This window comes from Taudactylus pleione, unplaced genomic scaffold (genome assembly GCF_031769625.1).
Source record: "Taudactylus pleione unplaced genomic scaffold, aTauple2 ptg001400l, whole genome shotgun sequence".
Lineage (NCBI taxonomy): Eukaryota > Metazoa > Chordata > Amphibia > Anura > Myobatrachidae > Taudactylus > Taudactylus pleione.
The window spans coordinates 312,164-332,849 of NW_028285800.1; the positions used below are offsets into that span (position 1 = coordinate 312,164).

The 20,686-nt window shown below is 46.4% G+C and overlaps 1 protein-coding gene across 1 annotated transcript in view; it reads left to right on the top strand.

Moving 5' to 3' along the window:
- Positions 1-10,084: 10,084 nt before the first annotated feature.
- Positions 10,085-20,686, top strand: part of LOC148442742 (TATA box-binding protein-like 2) — a 57,666-nt gene continuing 47,064 nt past the window's right edge. The window contains exons 1-2 of the mRNA XM_088463543.1: positions 10,085-10,208; positions 18,838-19,217. Of these exons, the coding sequence (XP_088319669.1) occupies positions 10,158-10,208; positions 18,838-19,217 (431 nt within the window). The 5' untranslated portion in view covers positions 10,085-10,157. The remainder of the gene's footprint in view (positions 10,209-18,837; positions 19,218-20,686) is intronic.

The window sequence follows — 20,686 nt, forward strand, 5'->3', positions numbered from 1 at the left end:
CACAGCATATACGAGCGTCCAGGAGGACGCTCCATTTTAATGGAGGAGGGCCCCGATTCAGAGCGTCCGGCTCTGAATCAGGCCCTTAGATCAAACCTAGGAACTTCTATAAAGAAAACCCAAAGATAAAGGTTGGATTACTTCTAGGCACCCTGTAACCAATGGGACCACATTGAGGAGCATAGACTGATATAACCAATAGCCTTTTGCAACTTTTGCTCAGACAGGACTGAAATGCTAACAGGTGTCATATGCTTTAAATGTTATGTAATAGTTTCATGCGGGAAAGGGAAATGGTGAGTTATAATTATTATTATCCTTTATTTATATGATGCCAAAAAGGTTCTGCAGCGCCTTACACAGTATATAAATGAGCACACAAGACACAGTTAATAGTAATACAAAACAATGTAGGATAACGACATGGTTTATAAACATAGCTGCATAACACAAGCAGCAGGACGTCAGCAACCAAGTGTTAGGTGCCAATTGGGGAGTTAGGAGTACATGATACTATAAGTAGGGATAGCAGAAGCACGAGGGACGAGAGCCCTGCTCGTGAGAGCTTACATTCTAAAGGGGAGGGGCAGACAGACTGGGGCGACACAGATAGGATAGATAGTGAGGAAGGAGCATGGAGCAGTGGGTTAGGATATGTGCTGCGTTATGTGTGTGTTTAAGATGACCTGATGTTATGTCAAAATTATGTCATTCATTCATCTATCTCTATGACAGAAAATAGATTTTGATTATATGTAATTTACATGAGAGATGTACAAAATAAAGTTGTAGCACTTTAATTATTGTGCGTTACATTTTAGCATCTATATACAGCCTGATAAAAAATGGATATATTATGGGACTGTCCCGCCATCCTAATACAGTAGTGACTACTTTAATCCCAGCTGCTGGGTGCTATGCCATGCTCCAGTAGTAACCTACATGTTTGTGATAAATATATTTCCATGTGATGCTCTGCTATATTCACATTTGAATAGAAAGGCATTCAATGTTATGTCATACGTCACAATAGTTTGATGCACCATATACTGTATTGAGGGAAATTTAATTATTTGTTGACCTAATGTTTAATGGCTAATGTGAAAATAAAACCCAATACAAATGTTGAAATAAATTGTTACATTTATTCGGTATATTGAATTTACAAAGTTGAAACTCACCTGAATACCAGGATCGACGAGAGAGAGAAATGTGATGTGTAAGCCCTGTAAAAGAAAAAACAGTATTAAGGTTAGTTAGCTATAATTTGCCTATATTAGTGAAATAAATAATCAAATCATTTATATGATCATTGGGGCCTACCCAAGCAGGCCCACTTTAAAAACAATCTTATTATTACACTTAGCTTGGGTGGAGGCACTAAACAGGTTTACACCAGTATTTTCTACAAGAGACTAGTGCCTTAGTGCCTAAATATACCACAATATATACATATAATCCGCACAATCAGCCCCTACCCCTATATTACTAACATAAACATTTAGAATCAGTGCCGTAAGCTCCTGGCACCCAGCGCAGGCCAAGCCTCCTTCGTATGATGTCATGCTGAAAGGACGTGGCCTGCACCCAGCACTGGGAGCGGGTGATTACAGCAATGCTCTGAGCATCCTCAGGATGCTCTGATGTGCTGTAAGGGCAGCGTTGTGACCTTCCTAAGGATGCTCCAGGCTGCACTGCTGCAGATATTCTGGCAGCGGGGTGCCGTTACAGGCACCCTGCTAGCCAGTTGCAGGAGCTGTAGGTGAGCGGCGGTGCCGCAGAAGATCTCTGCGCTCTGTGTGGTCGCACCTCTCACACACCCCTAGTTACAGCCCTGTTTAGAATAAACAATAAAGTGATACCTTGAGTACCTCTATTCATTTTAAATAGAAGTATACAGTTTAACTGGATACATGAGTACATACTAACATAACCAATTTACAACTCATCAATAATCCTTCACTTTCCTATTACAGCTTAAAAGAACATCACCTAGGGCTCTATTTATTAACATTATTTTTACTAAAATAAAGTGAAAAAGGGTGTTTTCACACCCTTTTCACATTATTTTAGTTTCACCTACAGTTACTAAAGGGCAATTGGAGTAGAATTCGTAAAATTCTACTCCAAGCCCTATCACTTATTTTTAGTAAGCAGATCGCATTTACCATAATAGTAATGGGAAATGTGATCTGGCCAAAGTTACTAAAAATAAATTGTGAAAAAATACCGGGGAAAGCCCTGTGATAATAACGCCAAAACCCCCCCCCAAAAAAAACTTACCTGACTCCAGGGACCGGTGATCAGGTCTCTGGTGATGTCCTCCCTCCGGTCAGTTGGTCTCCCATGCTACACTGCGGCCCGGTCGTCACCTGACAGGGTCCCAGTGCAGTATGGGATGCCACCTGACCGGAGGACATCACCGGAGCCCGGATCATGCAGGTAAGAGTAATTAAGGGAGAGGGGGGGGGGGGGGGGGGGGGGAGACACTGCTCCCTGTGAAAGGAAAACACTGCGTCATGAACCTAAAGTGTCTGACACTGTCTCTGTGTAGGAGAAAGGAGACGCTGCCTATAGGCAGAGACAGTTTCCAAATCAGGAGTCACCTCCTCTGTAAAAAGACTGGATTCCCCGGGGGGGGGGGGGGGGGGGGGTTTACCACATTTCCCATATGTACTTAGTCTCGTTGGGTAACGCCATCTTCAGATGACATTACCCAATAGGAGCATATGGGCTTCTTATCGGGACACCCTCTGAGAGAGATCCAATCGGATCCATCCCAGTTCCCCCCTCGGCGCTTGCGCGTCCTTCTGTGCATGTGTAGAAGGACACCAGAGGGACTTTTAGGTGTTAAACCCAAAAGTCCCTCTATTCATGGGTACCGCAAAGGATAGCTGTTATCGGGAGAGCTGTCCTTTGTGATTTTAATCGCATTTCTTCGTACATACCGGGGTAACTAACCCCGGTATGTACCCGATCAGATGTTGGGTGAAATAAATCCACATAAATTCATAAATATAGCAAACAGGCGGCACTCCCAGTAGAAATAAAGATCAACACAGGAACGTGAACTGAATCACCACCAGGTGTGTGTGTGTATGTGTATGTGTATATATATATATATATATATATATATATATATTGGACTGTTCAGCATTACACACACTGACACAGTGACAGACACACTCACAAAGACTACACTCACACATACAGACACACAGGGCTGCCATCAGAAATTGTGGGGCCCAAACAAACAAAGCAGGCCCCCCCACCTCCTCTACACACTGAGCTACCCCCTATATTTATTACACACACACCCCCCCATCTCAATCTCAAAAAAACTATTAGTATACAAACTCCCCACAATGCAATACTACACACCCTAACCTACCTTCCCTACCTGATAAAATAGGTGCACACACCCCCTGATATATTACATCCTTAAGCCTATCTCAATTCACAGATAATATATAAGTATACACCCCCAGATACATTACTATACTTCTCAACCCCCTTCCCATCCCTGATGCATAACTATACACCCCCAGATACATTTACCTCACCCCTTCATACATTACTATACCCCCCCAGACAATGTTTACCCCCCCATACATTACACCTCTCAACCCCCAGACAATGTTTACCCCTCCATACATTGCCCCCCTCAACCCACCTCACCAGGCTCCAGGTAATATAAGTATATACCCCCACCTCACCCACATAACATGAATAAGTACATCATTCACCCTAAGGTACTTACCTCTGATTGCAGCATTATGTGTCCCTCACACTCCGGCTGCTGCCTGCATGGGACATGGACAGGCCCGTCATAGCAGGAGGGGGCGGGCCTCATAGAGGGGAGTAGACTCTGGAAAAAGCAGAGAGAAGGGCCCTCACACTCCACCTGCCATAGAGAGAGACAGGCCAGGCATAGCAGGAGAGAGAGCGAGGAGGGGCAGGACTCAGGGGGCGGGGAGAGGGGACTTAACTCATCCCCTGCAGGGGAGAAAGAAGAACAGGTGGCCTTGCATAGACGTAATTCACAGCTTGTTAATGGAGCAGTGCTCTGCCCTCCTGCATGCCGCTAGTCACAGTGCTGATCCTAGCCGCAAACTGCTCTGTATTTACAGGCAGACATCTGCCTGTAGCAGTTCCCAGGCAGGATCATCTGCATTGTGCGGGGCCCCCGCTGAGCCCGGTACATAATTTCCGGCTGTACCCCCCTGATGGCGGCAGTGACACAGACTTACTACACACACACACACACACCGACAGACACAAAGAATATACACACACACCGACACAGACTACACACACATCTAGGCAAACAATGACAGCATCATTTATTAAAGAAACACCCCCGCACCTGCGGCTCCAAGATAGAGCGCTGGGAATAGAGAGCCTCTCACAACGCAATGCCCCATCGGAACTGCCTAGAAGGAGCTGCGCGCTGCCATTACAGCGCCCCCTACATTCAGCCAGCAGCCCAGCCAGTTGCAAGTTAGCTGAACTCCGGCTGCTCCTTCTCTAATTCAGCTGCGCAGCGATGGAGCGGCGGCCAGGGGGGTTTCTAGGTACTCGGAAACCCCCCCCCCTGCGTTCGCGTATGACATCTGAGGGAGTGACACCCAATAAGCAGAGCAGCACTGCTATATTGGTGTCACCGGGCAGCACAGCAGAAGCAGTGATGGATGATGTGCACGTCATCCACATCCCCATTTCTGGAGAGGTTGGGGATTACCCTGCAGTTCCCCAGCGTGATGAAAATGGGGACTTGATGCATGGTCATGCCTCCAAAATGGCACACAGGAGGTATGGCTTCACTGGTACAATGCTTCACTCCCTTTTGTGTGCATGAGTATTAACTGAGTGCCGCAACAGGTGTCACCACCCATAGTGATCATCTAGAAGCACCGACACTTCCTATGCTGTGAATGGGACCAGGGTCGCATCAACTCGGGTTACACTGCCTTGCAAAATGGGTTGAACCCATGTTTAACCCTGCTCCTGACTCGAGTTTTCAACCAAATGACAAGGTAACCCGGGTTATTGCAGCAAGTGTGAAAGGGGTATAAGTGGTGGTTTGCAAAAGCTGCGGTTTAAAATGGCAATGATTAAAAATGGCTAAATATTTGGCTTTTGACAGCTGCTGTAAATAAACCCCATATTGTTTAATAGGGATGTGCGCTGACCCCCGTTTTTTGGTTTTTGGATCTGGATCTCTCCTGGTTTTGGATCTGTATTGGTTTTGCCAAAACCTCACCTTAGTGTTTTGTTTTCGGGTTTTGGATCTGGATTTTTTCTTAAAAGATAAAAAAAACAGCTAAAAATCACATAAAATGGGCCTTTTTTTTGTTCCTACAGTATTAATAGCCTCAATAACATTTGTTTCCAGTCATTTCCAATCAATTTTGACCACCTCACAATATTATTTTTTTTATCTAGTTAAGGCCAAAAGGTTGCATCCAGCTAGCTGGCTAACTAAGCTAAGTGACACAGTGGGCGGCAGTAACATGTGGCAGTTCAGCTTCCAATTTCCAACACAGATACAGTGAGTTATACAGTCTGGGTTGGATACACCAATAGTGCACTTACTGTGACAGCAGTGTCGGCAGAGCGGGATTGCTGACGGTGTCCTCAGTACATGGAATGGCAGTGTTGCGGTGCTGGCAGTGTCCTCAGTGCAGGGTATCGGCAGTGTCAGTAGAGCGGGGGTGCCAGTGCTGTCTTTAGTGCAAATTTGCTGGCTGTGTCGGCAGTGCGGGGGTTGCTGACGGTGTCCTCAGTACATGGAATGGCAATGCTGCGGTGCTGGCAGTGTCCTCAGTGAAGGGTACTGGTGATGTCTGCAGTGCCAGTGGTGTTTTTAGTGCAAGTTTGCTGACTGTGTCAGCAGTGCAGGAGTGTTCTCAATGCAGGGTGCCGCCGATGTCGGCAGAGCGGGGGTGCCAGCGGTGTCCTCAGAGCGCGTGTGCTGACAGTGTCGGCAGTGCAAGGGTGCTAGTGGTGTCCTCAGTGTGGGAGTGTCAGCAGTGTGGGGGTCGCTGACGGTGTCCTTTAGCACGAGGGGCAGCAATGCAGGTGTGCCGTCAGCGGTGGTGTCGGCAGCGGGGGATGCTGCCAGTGGGGGTGCCGGTGGTGTCGGCAGTGGCAGCGGGGGATGGCGGGCGACATCTTCTTTTGCTACCTGACTATGTGCAACTGTGCATATTAAATGGGCTTAACGCTGATTGGCTGAGAGCCGTGACAGATGGCTTACTCAGCCAATCAGCGTTAAGCCAGCTCAGTACAAAACCTCGCGACCCGCAGCCCAAATTTTTTGGTAAGAGAGTAGGTTTTTTGGCACCCCCCCCCCCCTATGCAGTTCCCGCGGTAGTGGTCCCCCCTGTGCAGTGCCCCTTGTACCCCCATTAGTAAGCTTATATCGTGCCCCCAGTAGTAGTCCCCCTATGTAGTGCCCCCAGTAGTAGTCCCCCCCCATGCAGTGCCCCCAGTAGTGGTCCCCCCCTTGTAGTGCCCCTAGTAGTAATCCCCCCTCTTGTAGTGCCCCTAGTAGTCCCCCCAGTGGAGGTTCCCCCCCATGTAGTGCCCCCAGTAGTAGTCCCCCCCAGTAGTAATCCTCCCTTCAAGTGCCCCCAGTAGTAGCCCCCCTTCAAGTGCCCCCAGTAGTAACCCCCCTTCTAGTGCCCCCAGTAGTAATCCCCCCTTGTAGCCCCCCCAGTAGAGACACACGTAATAAAAAAAAAAAAAAAAAACACTTACCTGAACCCCAAGCTCCTGCTCCCGCCACCGCTATCAGCTACTCCCGACCATTCTCCAGGGCCGCTTTGCATTATGGGAGAGACTTCATGACGTCATGAAGTCTCTCCCATTACCCACTGCGGGAGCCGGAAGATGGCTCTAGCAGTGGGAGCAGCAGCAGCCGATGAGAGTCTGACAGACTCTCATCAGCTGCTGAAACAAACACACAGCTGCCGGTCAGCGCTACACGCGCGGTGCAGCTGTGTCACAGAGACACAGTCTGCACCGCGGTAAGCCTCTGATAAATCTGCACGGCCGCGGCGGCCTTCACTATGTGGTGCCTTACGCTGCCGCGTACCACGTGTAACCATAGAACCGGCCCTGGCGACCCGACAGCGGGATTGCAAGGTTTTGCCTTGGGTGAGGGCAGGGGCAGATTGGGAAATGAAAGTGGCCCTGGGAAAAAAAAGAGGCCCTATGCGTGCGCGCCGAAGGCGCGCGTTGAAAAAGTGGGTGTGGCTTTGAGACAAGGGGCGTGGCTTTGTGGCAAGGGGTGTGGCCTTGTGTGAAATGCTATGTCCGCAAGCTGGTCTCCTTGTTTTCATCATACTGTGGACATGCCCACTGCTCCCTCTCAAGCTGATGGATATGCCCCCAGTCCCTCTCACCAGAGAATAAACACAGCATGTGAATAAGTATTTTCTTACCTATATGATTTCTTTGCAGCTCTGAAGAAATTGATCCTCCCTGGACAGGCAGTGTCCTCAGTCAGTTTTCCCTATTCATGCAGGAGATCACATGGTCCGGAAGCCGCCTGTTAGCGTAGGAATAAAGCCAATGTCATCAACATGCAACAGAGGTTCTCGCTAGTACCATCACCCTGTATCTCACCAGCATCATTCCCCTGTCATTCTCCAATACCATCCTCCTGGGTCTCTCCAATACATCCCACTGTCCAGCTGCAGCTACTCTTTGGGGCCATCTCCTTTTCCCCCGGAACCATCTCCTCTGTGCTCCCAGTGTCAACCCCCTCCCCACATCACAGCATCCTCCCGCAGCACAGCAAAACCCTCTCCCCTCACAGCACTGCTCATAGCCCCTCACAGCACAGCCCTCCTCATCACAGCCCCCTCATAGCACAGTCCTCCACACCACAGCCCCCCTCAGCACAATCTCCCTCATATGACAGCTCCTCATAACATAGCCTTCCTCACATCACAGCCCCCCTCAACTCAACCCCCCTCAACACAGCACAATCGCCCGCATAGCACAGCCCGCTCACAGCAGAGTCTCCCTCATATGACATCTCCCCTCAGAGCAAAACCCGTCATTACAGCCTGTCACAGCACAGCCCCCCTCATCACAGTCCCTCATAGCACAGGCCCCCATATCACAGCTCCTCACAGCATAGTCCCACACTCTCCCCACTTACTCAGACCCCCCCACATACTGATCTTTACTCCCCTCCCTCAGCTCCCCCCCTCACACACACACACAGCGCTTAACCATACATAGATGCCCCCCACTAACACAGTTCAACTACCCTCTGTACACAGATGTCCCCTCCAGACCTCACCATAGATGTCACCTAGACGCAGGGGGGGGGGGGGGGGGGGGGGGGGAGGCAGGAATCATCTGCTGAGCTGGCTGCAACACATTGAAGAGATCAGTGCTTCCATACAGCATCGAGTGCGGCTCCGCCCACACCAAGCCCCCTGTCTGAAAGCACTGGTCTCTTCAATGTGTCTCAGAAGGTAATCCCCCCTGAGCCCCCGCAACTAACACCGACCAGGCTGCCTATACGGTAATGAGCCCGAAGGTATGTGCTCAGTGCTTACTGCTGGACACACATTTGCCAGCCCTGCACATTACCGTATAGGCAGCCTGGGCTTCGCAGTTGTCTGTCACTCACCTGCGGACCCGCACCACTGCCTCACTCCTCATCCCTCGATGACGCCATCGCTGACGGTGGGCAAGCTGGGTGGGTGGAGCTTTAACAGGCTGGCCTCTCTTCTCGCGAGAGAAGCTCAGCCACGCAGGCACACTGTAAAACACACATTGTACAGGGGCCGGGTGACGTGAGTCGGGGGGCGGGGCCACAATTGAAAAGCGGCCCCACAACCAATCGGCCCACCGGGATTCTTCCCGCAAAAAGTAATGGCCAATCCGCCCCTGGGTGAGGGATCCGGGGCAGGCAGGGAGATCCGAGCTTGGCTCAGATCGCCGAAATTCTGGTGGGTTCGGATCTCTGAGATCCGAACTCGCTCATTTATAGTATTTAAACCAACAATGGTTTATATCGAAGTTAATAAGCTCAATATTTAAATCCTTGACCACTAATTATTTTTAGTGGTTGGCAACCATGTAAACCAGGCCAACCATTAAAAAGAATTAAAGGGGGCAATAAAAAAAGATTATAAAACTATTCCCCTTCAAAATGAATCTTTCGTTTGCATGTAATAAGCAATAGAATATACAGGTTCTGAAACTCGGTCCACAGGACCCAAAACAGTGCATTTTTTCCAGGTCTCCTCACAGAATCCCAAATGAAATAATTAGCTCCACCTGTGGAATTTTTAAAAGGAAACCTGGAAATTGTGAACTATGTGGGCTGGGGCCCTGAGAACCACTCTACTAGAGGTTAAGTTGTAATATGAAACTCATGTGGCTACTCTGCCACCTACTGGAGGAATATTAATAGTGCATACATATTTATCTTTGCATAGTTTCACAGCCATATAGTAAAAATAATAATTATTATTCTTTCTATATGTGGTACTAAAATATTAGGATTTGATTTGCAATAAGAGATCAAATTGTATATACAATGATAGCAATACAGGAGCATGCAATACACCAGAGTATACAGCATACAGTGTATATTTTTTCACCCATATTTTATTTTCCAAAATGCAGAAAATATACTTTTCATAGGCCACTAAAATGCACATTCATTTGGTTTAATAATGTAAACACATCATGTAAATGGCTAACCTGGCATTTTTGGTATTAATCTGTAATTTTTTCTGACACATACACAGTTTGCTACCAATTCTAGCACCATGATGGAGTTTTGGTAAACCAAAGCAGAAGCCCCAGGAACAGTACAAATACTTATCTCAAGGCAGCTGAATCAATCAAGTCAGTCAGGGAGTACTGCACGTTGTTTCCCCTGTTTAACTGATACAAATTGCTGGCTTTTTTTTTTTTTTTCAATTAGAGTGTTTGGACTGCCCCGAGAAGCAGCTCTGTCCAGGTGAAGCTAGCAAGTAATCTGCTTTTGTGTAATTATACTGCAATGGGCCAATGATGCAATTCCTGTGCTTACCTTTGCAGGCAAGGATTGAAATGATGCATCATGGGAGTTTTATTCAATGTGACTGGATTTTTGCAGGGTTTAGAAGAATACTTGTAGAATGGATGGAGAATCTTCCCTGGAGAGATACTTGGATCAATGTGAAGCTAAGGTAAGCCCAGCATTATATATTTAGATAAAGAAAATATTACAACAAGCTATTGTGTATGTATGGTGTTTTGCCTATATAGTCAGAAGTTATCTCAGGCAGTAGGTTTTTGGAAAGTTTGTTATGTTCCTTGCAATCCATCCAATGAGACTATGATTATTCATATGTGTGGCATTGTCACGACTTTTTTTTTTTTAAAGAGATTGTACAGGTCCATAAAATGTGAACTGCTCCAGTTCTTGCTAACATCTCAATGTACAGTATGATGAGAGTGAATGATCAGTTAAGTGACCTATTTTCAACATGTACTGAGTGTGTCAATTTAACAAATCTTGATTGGTTTGTGTGTGTAAAAATCCAGACCCTCCATTTACCCCAAACCACTCTGCTCCATACTTACCTACTTTTGAAAAAGCATTTCAGGAAGATAGTGAAAGCAGCACCTATGGGTGCCTACTGCTACATCTGAGAGGCGTGTCATAATACTGACACTGCTTTGGGACTTGTTTACATTTGGATGGAAGATCTACTTGTTGATGAAAACACACTAATGCTTTTCAGAAAATGCATGTAGCCATAGGGTTCATTGAGGTTTATTTACTAAGCTGTGCTAGGAGATAAAGTGAATGGAGGTAAGGTACCAGCCAATCAGCTCCTAACTGCCATCTCACAGGCTGTGTTTGAAAAATGAGTTAGGAGCTGATTGACTGACTGGTATCATATCACCATTCACTTTATCTCCTTAGTGCCTTTATAACCAATGCAGGGAAATGATACTAATGATCCCATTTGAATGTACATACCGTGTTTCCCCGATAAGACACTGTCTTATTTTTTTTTTGGTTCCAAAAAACACCATAGGGCTTATTTTCGGGGTAGGTCTTATTTTAACTAACATTGACAGCAGTGCCCCTTATGCAGGCCCCCCCTGTAGCAGTGCCCCTTATGCAGGCCCCCCCTGTAGCAGTGCCCCTTATGCAGGCCCCCCCTGTAGCAGTGCCCCTTATGCAGGCCCCCCCTGTAGCAGTGCCCCTTATGCAGCCTCCCTTGTGTAGCAGTGCCCCTTATGCAGGCCCCCTTCCCCCTGTTGCAGTGTCCTTTATGCAGGCCCCCTTATTGCAGTGCAAGTACGGTACTTGCACTGCATGACTGGGAACGCTGGGAACAGCTTCATAAAGGGGATAAGGTGCAATCAGGGAGATTGCTACTATATCAGGGAGGGTTGGCAAGTATGCTCTGCGACCACTTACCTTAAGGTGCCTCTCCACTAGATCAGTGATTCCCAACCTCTGTCCTCAAGGCACACTAACAGTCCTGGTTTTAGTGATATCCATGCTTAAGCACAGATGGTTAAATCAAAATAACTAAACTTACTAATTAAGTCACCTGTGCACAACTATGGCTATCCTTAAAACCTGGACTGTTAGTGTGCCTTGAGGACCAAGGTTGGGAACCCCTGCACTAGATGATTAAAATGAGCGATTGAACAATATCGATATCATTAAAAAATCGTTTGCAGATTGTTTCAAAAATTGGTCTTTTAGACATCTATCATCGTGCAAACATGCTGGTCAACCTGACGATAATGTCAGGTTCAGCATGTTTGCAGATGATTGATTGTGCCTACACTGAACGACTGCTTGTTCAATGTAGGCACATCAGACTGACAAACGACTGCACGATTACAATGTCATAATCGTGCAGTCTTTGCCTGTCTTCTAGTGGCTGGGGCACCTTTACAGTAGTAGTGTAAGGCTAGTTTCACACCTGCTGGTTTTTTGGTGGGTGTGAAAAAAAGAGAAACAGGGAAGTGGTGGTTGCTTTCAGGTAGCCCGGGCATGGCAGCCGTCCTGCGCAGTGGATACTCCCGGCTGTTACACAGCAACCGTGCCTAGGCTGTGCGAAAGGATCCACTGCACACCAGTGGTGTATAGGAAACCATGTTTCATTTCACACACACACGGGCTTGTGCTGGCCGGGCTTGTGCAGCTGCTGCTTCTGCACATGCCCATTAGAATAAAGAAAAAAACACATTAAAGCGGCTCAAAGCCGCTGCTTGTGAAAAGACTTATCTGGCTACCGCCAGGTTCTGGCCCGGCCGGCCAAATCCAGCAGGTATGTGCAGTGGCGTAAATTCATCCAAGATGCCCAGAGGCAAGGTATAATTTGGTGCCCCTCCCCGTCACAGCTGCTGGCACAGTAATGTAGCCATTTGCATGCAGACAGGCTATAGACAGACGAAGGCAGCAGCTGATGGTCTGACACGGAGCTCTCCACTAGTCTACGGTGGCTTCGCAGGTGCCGGGAAGGGGTGCCGTGTATTGGGCAATCGTGACGGTACCCTCCGGGTACATAGCTACAGCCCTAAATTGGGTGAATATGTTGTGAACAATGGAGGAGTTGCCCCTTCAGAGCTGGAGCCCGGCGGCAGGCGCCTCCATTCTCTCCCATAGTTCTGCCCCTGGGTATGTGACTCATACTTGCCGACAATCAGCTCCAGCCTTCCGGGAGGGAGCTGATTGGCGGCTAATAGCGGGGGCGGCCATTGGGGGCGGAGCCGGGGGCGGGGCTGACCATTTGGTGTCACATTGGGGTGGAGCCGGGGGCGTGGCCGCATGATCGCGTCATCGTGACTCCGCCCCCTCTTCACAATGCCATTATTTTAGGCATTGTGAAGCCGGGGGCGGGGCCACGATGACGCGATTCTGTGCCCACGCCCCCGGCTCCACCCCAATGTGACACCATTCTGCGCGAATTGCGTCACCGGGCCCCCCACTGCGTGTGTTTCTGTTTTTTTCAGGGGGGAGGTCGGGAAGGTCGGAGACTTCCGGGAGGCCTGCCTGCCTTTCCGGGGGGCTGGGAGCGGCACCCGAAAATCGGGAGGCTCCCGGCCAAATCGGAAGGGTAGGCAAGCCTGATGTAACTGGCCTAAGGGCTATTTTGCACACACCAGTTTTGACTGGCCGACAAAAAAAACAGGTGTTTTTTGCTTTCCTGTGGATATGTCCCTTTAACACACAACGGTTTTGTGCCGTGTGTGATGGTTTTGCCGTGTGTATGATTTTATTTCCAATCACTGAAACCGTGGTTGGCAGCCGTCCTTGTCGGTGGATATTCCCGGCTGTAACATGGCGACCGTGCTGTCTGAAAGGACCCATCTAATTACAAATTAGTACATGTTAAAAAAAATCGCCCGTTTTTTTGCCGGCTGGTCAAAACCGGTGTGTGTGCGCAATAGCCCTAAGGATCTCATTTATCATTAGCTATTTGCAGCATATTCCGATATCGGCTGCTGTCCCTCCGTTTCTGCCAGCAGGCGCAACCCCCTTAAGTTTCTATGGGTGATGCGATGCTGTCAGATTTACCAAACTCCGGAATGCAAGTATTCCAGTGCTTGGCCCCAGCATGTAAACACCCGCTAAAGATGGTATTGTGCTGCTATAGTCTGTGGGCTACAGAACGCAATACTAGCCGGGAGAGGGTTCGAAGCTCCTGTATCTGTGGGGGGCTCTTTGATGCATGCTGGCATTAAGAACGCATCTTACAATATAATTATGGACGCTAGTAACACGCCCAGAATATATTGCAAATGTGATTGTTAATAAATGGGCCTTATAATCTGTTTTGACAATGGTAAATTATTAGTGAGGTTTAGAGGGGATTCTGCAAGTTGCTCAGTAAAATAGCTTTAGAATAAAATTGATAACTTTGTGTTTTGTACTTAGTTTTTATTTATTGAAACCCAAGCAGAAGATAAAAAGAAATACATAGTCTAGCCTAACCACATGCACTAATGACGACCTTTTGTAGTGACTGTTCTACATTAGTTGGTCTAATAAGGATTGATGTTTATAGCAATTTTAAGGGGGAATTCCATTAACCGTGGTGAAATGTTCGTTTACCCAGGTAGTTGCGCTGTAATTTTCAATGATGATGGCCATGATAAATGTGGGGAAATCAGCCTTTGACCCAAAGATGTGCAAACTAATATTGAAGTATATAAGTCCTAATAGTGGTCAAAAGCAAAATAACTGTGACTCTTAAAAGGTGTCAATTGGCTGATTTTTGTATAAATTTTTTTATAACATTGATAAAAATGATAGAAGGAAAGTGTTTTGCAGCAAATTAAGGGGTCTATGTACTAAGCAGTGATAAGTGCCAGCCAATCGGCTCCCAACTGTAATTTTTCAAACACAGCCTGTGAGATGACAGTTGGGAGCTGATTGGCTGGTACCTTATCACTTATCACTCTTCACTCTGTCACTTATCACTGCTTAGTACATAGACCCCTAAATGTTATAGATTGATTTGGGTTGTATAAAAATGCAAGCAAGTTTATGTATTTTTCGTCAATTTAAGCCACTTGGTAAAAAATAGTGCATACACACGGTCAGATTTGCTAGATCAGGGGTGAGGAACCTTTTTTTTTTTTTTTTTTTTTTTTTCTACCGAGGGCCATTTTGAGTGTGTGTGTGTGTATATATATATATTGCGCCCCCTATGTGTAAAGTCACACGGGGCTAGGCCACAATCGCCAGTGATTACAGCAATGCCCAGATCATCTTAAGGATGTTTGAGGGAGCTGTAAGTGCAGCGGTGTGACCGTCTGAAGCGTCCTAAGAGTGCTCCAGGCGGCACTGCTGAATAGATTCTGGCTGCAGTGTGCCATTCTAGGCACCCTGCTAGCCAGATGAGGCTAGCAGAAAATAGCTCATTGGGCCAGACTAAATAGTTCTGGGGGCCTTATATGGCCCCCGGGCCCGAGGTTCCCCATCCCTGTGCTAGATCATCATTATCGTTGAATGATTGAAAGACATCATCAATGATTTGAACGATTATATGAATGAAATTGTCCAAATCTTACTGCAAACACAGTTGATGTCCGATATCGTTATCTGATTTTTACAATCGTTATTGTTCATATCTTTAAGAAAATCTGACAGTGTGTATGCAGCATAACTCTCGCCTGCAAGTCTAAAAACACCTGTCCCATGAATACAACATTTCGTATACCTGTCCCACATCAATTAACGCATTATTCTGCATTTTGCAGATTATCGCCCCAAAATGACATTATTGGCAAAATTAAGCTAATAACTTCTAAGTTCATAATTAATCATTAGGGGGTATCCCATGAGTTCTGAACCAAGTCCCGATATTTTTAACTTAAACTAGTGATATTTCACCTGTTCAGCAAGGAAAAAAGCTGCATTAAGTCCTATGGAAAGTAACGCGGCTTAATTTGGACAGTTAGCTGCGTTAACCCGTTTACATTGAATTGAATTTTCCAAAAGAGGGCAAGTGGAGAAGTAGCAACCAATCAGATTCTAGCTATAATTTATCTAGTACATTTTATAAAATTCTATATTGGTTCCTATGTGTAACTTGTCCTCTTTGAAGGTTTTGATGAATTTCTCTCTCTAAAAGATATAAAAATAACTATTTGTTTCCTAAAGTGCACCGAGTGTCATACAGGTGCGGTTTTAAGGGTCAGGCTGCCCCAAGGCACAACTTTATTGTTCGCCCCAATTTTATTATTGCTAAATATCCAAAACATCTACAGGTCTCAACCTACTAGACAAAATGGCAGTTAATTAGATGCGCTAAACAGATTATATTATTATTTCTTATTGTTGTAAACTAAAGTAATTTGGAAATACGTTCTCAACGCTACTGATGATTGTAGGAAACTGAAACAAATGTGTAGAATATATTATACAGTACTTACCTGTAAGCTAGAACTTTGAATGTGAAAAGCTTTCAGCTGAATAACTCAGTGGGCAGTAACCAGTAAAAGCAGACTACATGTCGCATACACATCCCCCTCATTGATGGCTCTACCTTTATGTCGGGATTGGTCCCAATGCAGAGGTGGACTGTCCCTAGGGGTCACAGGTGAATTCCCGAGTGGGCCCCAGTGACTGTGGGCCCACCCCCCCACCCCCCCTCCCTGTAGGTGCAAGGTTCCAGACCTCAAATTATACTATTGTTACTCTATTAGATGGTCAGTTACCAGGAACACTGATAAGCATGGAGGCTTGGTTCTCTACTATAGAAACTACATCTAGATTTGCTCATAGGGTAGCCAAGCATCTGTGGTGTCTGACCACACCCTTTAAGCATGGGGCCCCTACCACTGCTTTCCCCCGGTGGGCCCTTCATCTCCCAGTCAGACACTGTCCCAATGCCTCCAGACAGTCAAGGTCAGCTCCAACCTCACACCTCCCGCATCCCAATTTACTGCCTGGAACACTAACCCACACACCCAATAATTTCATTTGGTCCTGGACCACCAGCCTGTGGCACCCCTGCAAGTGCCCCACAGCACAACCACTACCATACAATGATTCTATATTGTATAGGTACAGCAAATATTTAAAGTTTTATGTGAGGGGTCTTGTCTTAGATTTCCAACATGGCCAGTATTTGAAGACAAGGCACCGAAAGTGGCAGGCTGTGGCCCCTCCACTCGCATGTGATTTCTGAGCATGGCTGCCGTGCACAGATGATAATTAACACAAATGTATGAATGACTGTAAGGGACAAGTCAACAAACCATTTTGCGATTTTCTTAATATCGTTTTTTTATTTGAAAATGCTGCCAGCGTTGGGCTGCTGTGTCAGGAGCAATGCGTGACGGCCAGTTGGCACATATGCGTGACCCTTTCAACCCGCAGGGCCTGGAAAAGCTTCTCTAAAACTGGAGAGGCTCTTCCTTGGTCCCCAGTGGACCGCATCATTCTTGCCAGCTATAGATGTCGTAAGCCATTCAGTGACACACAGTGGTAATCTTAGTTTACGGCTGTTTGTTAAATATTGAAAGGAGGACATAACCCCCTGTAGCACTCGCTAAAGGAGTTATGGCTCGTTAAATGTGTTCCTTACTTTTTAGCAGCCTAATGAAAAGTAAAACAGAATAAGGAATTATCTCCTGGATCCCACCCACTTAATTAGGGATGCAGGGACCTTAAGATGCAATTCACTGGGAAACTCTCCCTGCACTTACCACCTCTCCTCCTGGGGGAGGGAGGTCCCAAATTAGGCAGAAATGCAGTACAGTGATGTCATCACCCGTGCCCACAGTTTAGAAAGTTTCCTTTTAAATGGTAGTGTTTATTTTTTCCATGGACACATATAAAAGAAAAAATATATAAATAAAAAGCAAGTGGACAGGGAGGTGCTTGATGATTCACTGTGAATTGAATCCTCATGGATGGTGGAACTGATCCTGTAGTGAATCGCAGCATTGTGCTGTGGTCCCATAACAATATGAATTGTCTCCTGCATTTGTCAATTCACAATACATGGACCATGTTTACAAAAAGAAAAACGTAAAGAACATAGTGTAAACTTATGCAAAACTTCATCCATTTCCCATATAAATGATTTCTGACCTGTATAAACCACTCTCCTCTGAATTACATCCTTTCTAAAACTCCATTATAAAGACCGTTTGCATGGCAGGTGGGGAGGTGGGAAGTTTGACTGGGGCTGTACACCTGTCAAACCGTAACGCAGGTGTCCTAAGGCGAGCTCAGGGAGGACAGAAACCTCCCGTGGAGCAGAAGGGTATTTTATATATACTATTAGTATCCATTCTACAGCCTCCAGCTTCTACGGACTTGGTGTGTCCTCTTTTTAAAAGCGCGTGGCGGTTTTCTGTAAGAAGCCCACCCTCTTACATCAGGGCTTTTTTACGTTTTAAATCAAATAAAGTATTGGATACAGTCCCATATTTCAGAAATGTTGCCGTACAGACTGGGTATCCCGGTTCAATAGTCATTAAAAGTTTCAAGAAACCACATCTTCTCCATCAACCAAAGAGTCAGCTATGGTGATTATATTCTTCTGAGCATCCTCTGTACCCCTGCAGGACATCAGGCTTGGCAAAAATAATCCCTCTTTCCATTGGGCCATTTTCTCACCTGAGATATTTTGGCAAAACCACAACCAGTAAACGCCTGCTCTGCTACATGTATTTATTAATTGAAAGAAAATTGTGCCCTGATAGGAATCACTTTCATTGATGTATATCGTACATTGCTACTAGTCAGACCTTTTAAAGGACTACACTTAAGCAAATTCATCATCACCCCTGATATTCAGCAAACTCCGAAAACTAAGTTTTCGCTGTTTGCTTCCAAGAACAAGTGCCATCTTCATACGGCGTTTGTTTTCGGATCCCTGTTCCTTCCTATGGGAAGGAGTTCCAGGGATGCGAAGAGGAATTCTTCCTCACTACCTCCCTGGCGGCTGTGCGCATCTGTGACCTCGGGTAGCCGGGACGACGGGGAGGAGGTAAGTAATGCAGCTACTTCTGTAACTGCGATACTAACCAAGGGGACAGCTGCTTTTTGGAGCAGCTGTCCCCGCACCGGAACAATGATGAATTTGCTTAAGTTTCCCTCGCAGTGAGATGATGAATAGGCCCCTTAGTGACTAGTGATTTGAAAACCACTTTTAGTGAAATATGACGTTGTGCAGTGAGCTTCAAAATGAGCAGAGATGTACTGTCATTCACAGTGAGTAAGGAAAAAGACCCCAAAAGATTATTATTTTGTTCTACACCACACCTGATGCCTAATTGTATGTCTCTTGCAGCTGTATATATCTCCTTCTTTCTCTAACACAGGATGTACTTGACTCTACTCCTCAAATATACACGCCTATGACTCCTTATGATGACCTAAATATACAACCACTCCCCGGGACTTCATATTCATCTGTTTTGGATCAGTCCAAAGACCTCTCCACGGACTTCTCCTCAGTGGACCTCAGCTTTCTGCCTGATGACCTCAATCCAGATCACGAAGACAAGGACGACTATCAAGGACAGGAGTACTCGTCCCAAATGCAGGACAGTGGCATTTGCATGGATTCATCTGGTCAGCCATTCACACCCTCAGAAAGCAGAGATGCTTCTAATCTCTGCCCCATGCCCATTACCCCCATGACACCAATGACACCCATGACACCTGTTGCTGAGATGTCTGGAATAATTCCTCAATTACAGTAAGTAACTATACACATTGGGGTGGGAGGAGACGTATGATAACAGAAGCAAAGGAAAGAAGCCGAGTCATCCTTGGTATCTAATTAGCTGCTTGATTTCAATTTTCTAAAATATGCTAGAAGGATAGTGAGATCGCAAGAGCCTAGTTTGTGATACCCCCTAGGACCGTGCTGCCTGAGCGCTTGATTCAGAGATGTACACAATGGCGGTTTTTATGCAGACGAGCGTTTTTTTTTTTTTGCTTTTGCGCATGCGTTAAAGTCGCACTGCTCACGTGCAGTGATTGTCTTGTGAATCCGCATACACAGATAACCTATTTGCAAAGTTAATAACAGGTAGTTAATGTCTGGGAGAGGCAACGGGGAGGGGGGGGTGGGAGCGACTAGAAAAAAGCAGGTGTTTTACCGCTTAAATGCCGTTACATGGGCGTGCATAAATTAGCTATTGTGATCTCACATGCAGTATGAGAGCTCTCGGTGTGCCAGGAGAGACACTGCATTTGAGAGGTCAGACTTTCCCCAAGGGCTGCGTGGCTGATCGATGTGCTTCGATGTTATCGATATTAACACTGGTATGCAATGTCAGACGCAGATGAGAAGGCAGCAGTGGGCGTCCCTATGCCAGGGTAAGCTTTGGAACTATTGGCATATTTCGCAGCTTCAGTCTGTGCGAAATCACAGCTGCGTTCACATTGGCGTCCATCTCTGAATCGGGCTCTTAGATCAGTCTTGCCTTGACACATGGATGGAATTGTCCCATGTGCCCTTGATGGCCAACGTGTCTAAAGTCTGAACATTGTCAAGAGGTGCTGAGATTTGTAGCTCCACAAGAGTGTAACCTCTGGGCAGCAGATAGGTGTGGTCACACCCATTTGGGTAATAATCACTGCACCGATTCAGTGGCTAACCGATGCCACCAGCTTCATTCTACCACAGCTGCTAACAAATTACAGTGCCAATTATTGGTTGGCCACAGATCCTGGTGTTAGCACCTAGTAGTGAGTATATAACATGATGATGAAAGAAAAGTATTGAAGGAAAGAGCTTTAAGGCCAGATGTAATTTGTTACATGACATTACAACCTGTAACGTCAACCCCAGGGAGTTTTGTTAATATTGTTTCCATCCACAGTGAAAGATGACTAGTGGTAGATTAAGGCCGGGTGCACAGTGAGCGATGTGTACTGGTACGATATGTTGGTTCATCGGGTCGACGTATTGTACCACGGTTACACATTAGAACGTTGTAATGAACGACTGGGTGATCCCTCATTCCGTCCATTACTTGCAATAGGGCCGCATGCAATATTGTCCTGTTGGACGTGCAGCACAGCCGACCAGACGATGTTGCATGCGACCTCGGGAACGCACATATTGGCCGTACACACTCAGCGATGCGGCCAGTTTGTGCCGACATCCTCTCAGTGTGTATTCAGGGTCTCATTCAGAGTCAGACCCACTCGCAAGCG